The sequence below is a fragment of the Lipotes vexillifer genome, unplaced genomic scaffold, assembly GCF_000442215.2.
Source record: "Lipotes vexillifer unplaced genomic scaffold, Lipotes_vexillifer_v1.1 scaffold621, whole genome shotgun sequence".
In the NCBI taxonomy this organism is placed as follows: Eukaryota; Metazoa; Chordata; class Mammalia; order Artiodactyla; family Lipotidae; genus Lipotes; species Lipotes vexillifer.
In genome coordinates this window covers 2,866,738-2,873,828 of record NW_006792411.1, presented here as the reverse complement: position 1 = coordinate 2,873,828, position 7,091 = coordinate 2,866,738, and the positions used below count along the sequence as shown (strand labels likewise).

At 38.2% G+C, this 7,091-nt stretch overlaps 1 protein-coding gene across 1 annotated transcript in view; it reads right to left on the bottom strand.

The window, feature by feature from the left end:
- Window positions 1-1,080: 1,080 nt before the first annotated feature.
- The window catches only part of CPEB4 (cytoplasmic polyadenylation element binding protein 4), a 59,599-nt gene continuing 53,588 nt past the window's right edge, over window positions 1,081-7,091 (bottom strand). Inside the window, exons 7-10 of the mRNA XM_007465560.1 lie at window positions 6,980-7,089; window positions 5,469-5,583; window positions 3,791-3,972; window positions 1,081-1,308 (exon numbers count right to left, since the gene is read on the bottom strand). Of these exons, the coding sequence (XP_007465622.1) occupies window positions 1,081-1,308; window positions 3,791-3,972; window positions 5,469-5,583; window positions 6,980-7,089 (635 nt within the window). The remainder of the gene's footprint in view (window positions 1,309-3,790; window positions 3,973-5,468; window positions 5,584-6,979; window positions 7,090-7,091) is intronic.

The window sequence follows — 7,091 nt, the reverse complement described above, 5'->3', positions numbered from 1 at the left end:
CCAGTTTGGGCTACACATGGTAGTCTAACACAAAATCAAAAATGATATCCTTGAGGTATCTCTAGATCTGTTTGTTTCTTTTTAACGTCAAAATGGAGAGCAAAGGCTGACACCTGATGAGTGTTAGTAAATTAGGATATAGAGTTTATATATAACATCAAAAATAAAATTTATATATTTGTTCTTTAGGAGAGGAAATGCTAGTTTTCCCACCAGTTGTCATTAACTCTAGCTTTGGTAGGTTTCCTGGGGCTGTGACCAGATAAGTAAAAGTTTAAAAATAAATAAGTGCACTCCCCTCAGAAGTAAATGTACCCAATTTTTATGTTCTAAATTTAAAAACCTGTTTAAAAGAAAATAAACCTAGTTCTGCCTACTTTACTATATTTTGTTTTTTCTGATGTGGTAGTAACTTGGCGGCATAATGAAATTACATTCCGCCTCTAAACCCTTAAAATTAGTTATAATGCTGCTTCAATCTTGCTCATGCATTTGTATTTGCTTTAACACGCTCTCTCCTGTTAATAATTGTTAACTTCTTCCACTGCTGTTAAAAGAATAAAAAGGGGACAGAAAAAAAGAGAGAGGCAAAAAATATGAAAGAAAAGAAAGAGAAAGGCAAAAGCACTTCCCTGGGGGAAACCCCGCGTCAGGAGAGATTGATAGTGTTATTGTTATGTGGTTATTTTAATAAAAGTATTCTTATCTGTTACATTATTAACAATAATTTAATTAAAAACCCAAAATACTCTATTGTTTCATTTCTCTTTTAATATTTCTCTCTCTCCTCTAAGAAAATGTTGCGGGAAGTTTGGATCCTCTTGGTCTCCAGCAAAACAAGAGAATGAAACTTCCATGCAACATGATGGCAATACGAAAAAGGAGTTCATACATATTGTTTTCAGTGACACAAGAATCTACAAAACGCCTATATTATAGGTCATTCTTTCCATTAGACTTATTGTTAAGTTACAGACTGCACAAAAGGACATGCCAGCATGAAGAGGTTGAGGAAGGGGGCAGAATTAACAGAAGAGTGCACTTATTCTGAGGCCTGAAAATGAGCACTGTAGTTAGCCTTTAGTTCCAGCGGAATGAAATATGTCGAGGACGGTCACCGCCTTCCTTCACCAGGGGCTTGTGGAATTCCCTGCCAGCGCGAGAATGAATAGCAGCCCAGCAATATTCACAGTAATACTGCAGACAGGTAACATTAGCACAGAAAAATGGAGCAAATTTTCCCCCACAACGGGCCCCCTGACATTCATCACACAGCTGATCGTCCAAGACATATGGCTTAACTTCCACCTGCAATCAAAAATAAAATAGGGTGTTTACATTTCTCAGTGAATGGACCAGGCAACTCTTATACCATGTATGTACATTTCCATCCACTGTCTGAATGAGTCTGTGCCAAGGTACCCCAAAGGAAGGGTCAATAATTCTTTTACTGAAATTAGCTATCATCATTTAAGAAACTGGTAAGGCTTTTATGCCCATTGTTTTACATTTTTGTCTTATTAAATAAACAGTTTTCAAATGAAAAGCAAGATCCCAGCAGAAAGTTAAGAGTGAAGCCAACTTAACGTTTAAGAACATTATGAGGTTAAACCCACGGGAGAGTTTTCATAGGCACAAACCGTCACTTTAATTAGTGGATCTGGATTCTTGTCATATGTGGAATTATAATTTACACAAGACCAACTGAGAGATTCCCAGTGCCACAAAATAGCACTTCAATGTACAAATCAGAGGGAAGCTGCCTGACTTCTGCCATCACAAGCCTCTGAGCTGTAATAAGGTTCAGGTCATGATTTCTATTTACAGTGTACACATCTTGGGTTATAATCACAAACCTCGAACTCCAGGAAAACAAGATGCAGCCATAGTACTCATAATCTAAAACCTTGCTTTGTTCTTTGTCAGGAAGAATGGTTTACTTCAGTCTAAAAGTCAGAGGTGAATTTATAAAACTGGGTCTGTTCCAGTGTTCAATAGGCCAATGTCATTTGAGCCTCTCAAGCATTAAAAATAACCTGGCTATTAATTCTCCAGTGGGAAAAGCGTTGGTTATTTTTAGTCTTAGAGAGACTCATGATTGAAACTCCCTTATACCAGGCTATGACTACCACTGATGCCATCCACACTTCTGACAAGGAATCCTGAACAAAGGTTAGCTGTGAACAAAAAGAGAAGAGTGATAATGGAAGGCAGGAAGAGCAGACGTAATCAGAGGATTAGGCTTCTGGCCCCGAGACCATTCTATAACATCTACAGAACGGCAGGAACACCGTCAAAGAATTGGATCGTAAAGGAAAACAAATTAAGTCTGAATTTCTAATGGCTAACTTAGAACTCTGAAACTGATGATGGAATGAAGTGATGAGGTGGGAGTGTCCGTTTATTCAGATGTACATATTTTTTAGTGTGAATAAAAAACAAGGAGGCATGTTAACATATACTGCAACTAATCCTGCCCCCTTCCTCCATGTTTACAGTAGAATCTATACCTTTCTCCTTAATATATTCACAGTATGATGACCACTACTATGGGAAATTTTCAGCTGCCACTGATGTGGAATATACATGAAATGGAACATAAGCAGTAAGTGTAAACCACTAGTGACTTGATAGTTTCTATGTACTGAATTGAGAAAGGCACAATACAGTCAATCAACAAAGACTTTTCTGAGCACAATGCCTTGGAGTGTTGGATATCTAAGTCAGCCCTAATGAAAGGGCCAGTCTGCCATGAAATGAGGAGCTGACACCAGAATGTAAATCAACACATTGCTTTCTTCGTCAAGAAGGTCTTTCTATGAAAAGATCTCAACTGAACTATAAACACTGTGCTTATTAATGCAGCAGATTCACATTCTGGTATAAATTCCTATCTCACCACAAACTCCTAACAAACCATTTACCAACTGGAGGTCGGTTCACAAGCCATATTTTGAGTAGTACTGGTGTAGGATAGAGTTCCATCCACCAGAACATAAATCCACGAGGACAGGGACTTCTTGCCCTAGGCACTAAAATGTTTGTTGAATGCATGAAACACAAAGAAAAGAAATTCGTGAATGCAAAGAAAAAAGACATATAATGGAACACACAGTCTCAAACACAATACATTGAAAAACAGAAGAGTTAACTTTGAGGGTTTTTTTCCAGCCTTTTGATTCAGAGGATAAACACAACAAAGAGGAATATAAAGTGTGAAAATAATGCTAATGAACTACTACCTAATTTCAGGCAGTGAAATAGATTACAGATGAAAGGATTCTGAGTTCTTCTACTTAATCTGTTACAATGAAATATTTCTTAGACATGCCGTCCTAGAAATGAATTTACTCAATCATTTGTTACATAGGAAAATAGGGCTTGCTGAGGTATTTTTGATATCCCAGGTTTAAAAAAAAAAACCATAAGGAGATCTCAAGGGTGTTCATGTTTGTATAGTTGATATAACATAGTACAAAGGATTCGGTAAATATGCACTGAATAAGTGAATGGATGGAGGTGATATCTTAGGAAAGATTAAATGGACTCAAGCAAAGTGACTGTAATGTTCTCGTTAGGCTATTCAGAAAACTAAGAGACAGCAGAAATTCATATGAAACTCTTAGATGTATTCCAGAGCATGCATCTAATGGGTGCATGGATCTAATGGGTCCTACAGGAATAACTATCAGCTGTCAATTTATTGTCACATAAAATTCCCCCACTCCAAGCTTGGTGATGACATAGACAGCCATTTCTAGAACTTCTCAGAATGTAGTCCAGGACTTACCCGTTTATCTATCTCTCCATGCTGCAGCTGCACGAAGCGGGCACTGATAGCAGCTATGTAACTCTGTTGATTAGAGAATGCGACTCGCCCAGCTCCTTTTGGATATTTCAGCTCAGGGTCGGTATCAATCCCAGCATAGCACACGCCTCCATACAGCCGGTCCATTATCATGGCAAGCTCCACTACATATGGAAGGAGCAAATGGGACATTTGAAATCAGGAAAATTCATCTGGCTCTTACATCAAAAGCAGTTCATCTGTCTGTCATTACAATAATTATTAAAATGAAACTAGTTATTATAACCAGTTGTCCATGTGTTCACCTTTAACCTACTGTAACTAAGGGCAGGGACTCTGCTGAGTATGTCACATATGTTCACTTTTAATCTACACAACAACCCTATGAAGTAGGTAGTAATTTTCTGGGGAAACTGAGGCAGAGAGAGGATGATTAATCTGTGCAAAGTCATGGGTAGTTAAGTGATTGTGCTGCACTTGGCACCCTGGTCTATCTGCTCTACGCCACAATGCACCATATATTTACCAGTTAACAATGTACTGCTTAATATAAATAATCATTTGAACACTAGAAAGCTGATTGGCAGGCTCTTTGGGGGTCCTTTGAGCATATTTCCAACAAAATCCTTTTTACCTTTCCTTACCGTGTAGCTATTTGCCAATTTTTCACATAGAAGCTTGAAGTAGTGCTTCCCTGGTGGCACAGTGGTTAACAATCCGCCTGCCAATGCAGGGGACACGGGTTCGAGCCCTGGTCCTGGAAGATCCCACATGCCGTGGAGCAACTAAGCCCGTGCGCCACAACTACTGAGCCCGCACGCCACAACTACCAAGCCTGCGTACCACAACTACTGAAGTCCGTGCGCCTAGAGCCCGTGCTCCACAACAAGAAAAGCCACCACAGTGAGAAGCCCGTGCACCACAGTGAAGAGTAGCCCCCCTTGCTGCAACGAGAGGAAGCCCGCACGTAGCAACAAAGACCCAACGCGGTCAAAAATAAATAAAAAATAAATCAATAAAAAAAAAAAGAAACTTGAAGTAATAAATGCATCTTCTTCTCTATGAAATGTTACAATTTTGAAACTGCATTCATGTTCATTTTATGTTCTTTATCTCACTTATACTATTAAACCTCAAATTACTTGAAGTTGGGGATGAAATTTCTTCTGTAAGCACTGCTCTGAAAACACAATGCACTGCTAAGAACCCTGCTGTATTTCAGAGCTCAGTAAGCAGCTGTTGAGCACATGGGGACGTGGAAAACCAACAGCGAACATCTCAATACCTAACCCATCCCTGAAGAGTTTTTTTCTCTCAGATGATGAGAGTGATGAGCATTAGCATTACGAGACCGTGCACTAAGCACTAGGCATCCACAATCTCATTTAATCCTCAAAACAACTCTCCATAAAAGACATACTTATAACTCCACTTGACAGATGAGGAAATTGAGAATTAGAGAAATTAATTTGAGCAGGGTTACTCAGCTATTAACTGGAAGCAGAGCACATGAATTCAAGCCCAGACACTTGGATTCCAGAACTCTCACTCCTAGACATGAACTCAAATGCTTATGAAGAATTTATCCTGAAAAATCTGTATATTTCTTATGCTAACGGATACATAGGTTTTGTTTGTTTGTTTCTTTGTTTAATCATACCAGCTCGCAATGGTCGGGGAACACCACCAACAAATATAGTTTTTCGTGGGTCAAGAGGCTGTGAACCATCCATCACAAAGTCACTGTCACTGAGATTCCAAGGCCGAATCTGTACCTAGAGAGTGTGCAAACCAGAATGTCTCATTCTCAATACAATTTATGGAGAAAGGAAGTTTAAAATTATTGCAGAGTATTTTACTTTTAAAAGCAATAATCCATGTCATTACAAATCAATAAAACTGGAAAACTAGAAAAGACTTACAAGTAGCATATTCCAACCTTTCATTTCACATTTAAGAGTAAGCTAACCAAGGTGGAAGGTTCAATTTAGTTGCCTATTATAACCCAAATCACTTAACACTAACATGCCCTTAATTATCTGTAAGTTAATTAACTGTTTTACAGCTTATTTGGGCCCCTCTCCTATGTAGCACCCCAGTAGCCATATAATTTAAATTTAGCACGGTACTGGATGTTGATTAGTATTCAGTGCTATGTGAACTAGGACTGTGTGTCCAATCCTATGTCCAGGAAATGCAAATTACTCCTGATACTAACAAATCTGTTACATTGTTGCAAAAAGCATTTCAAAATAAAAATATTGATGATATCTGAAGTAAGCTTTTTATGATAAAACACTTCAGTGTGTCCATTACAACAACCAAGGATCAAGTGCCTCAATTCAATTGTTTGCGTGTATAAACTGTTACCAATGCCCACACCACAGGCTAAGGGGTTGATAGTGGGGTATTCCCAACAGGTACAACAAACTAATAAGTCCCAAGGCCAGAAGGTCCCAAATTTAAATACCTAAATTTAGGGACTGGCAGGGAACAAGCAAGTCAAATAGAGTCTAGCCACATAAGAATTCTGGGACAACCCTAAGACACTAAGAGGAGCTCCACAAATCACTGTTTGAGCTGAGCCCACTGCTGCCTCCATTCTGAACTGGACCCCATCACTAGGTACTGGCTGAGCGATAACAGACTGCTGGTTGGCCAGATTTGTCAAAACAGGCTAGTTACTACTATTCCTAAAGACTAAATTTTATAATAAAGAAAAACATCTTCAAAAAGAAACAATATGCAATGTACATTTATGTATATACATAATTCATTTTACTTGGCGAGTACCATATGCAAAAAGTTAAGGATAGTATGGGGTAAAATCTTGATCAAAGAGAGGAAGGAGAAAGATCTATTTGTGATTTGAGTTCTGTCATTCAGAGGAAGTTCAGCTACTTTATATTTATCAAATGCATTTCCAGGTGAAGTCTTTTAATAGAAAGATTCACCAATATTTTAACTAACCAAAAATTCAATGTCAAAATAATGTGCACAAATATACATTCAGAATGTCAATGTTAGGAACCTGACAAAAACAAAACTTTTTCATTTCGATTCTACTTAAAACATGTCAATTAACAGATACATTAAGATGTCTGTGGGTTTTTCAGACCTAACAAATAGAGGCAAAAATGAGAAGCGATTTTCATGCTAGACTGTACTTACTGGCTTGTCTTTGATAGTGGGACTTGATACACAAAGGTAGAGTTTTCCATCTTCTTCAATACATGCATCAATGAGAGCCTGAACAGAGCTTTCATCTTGAAATAGCAGGAAT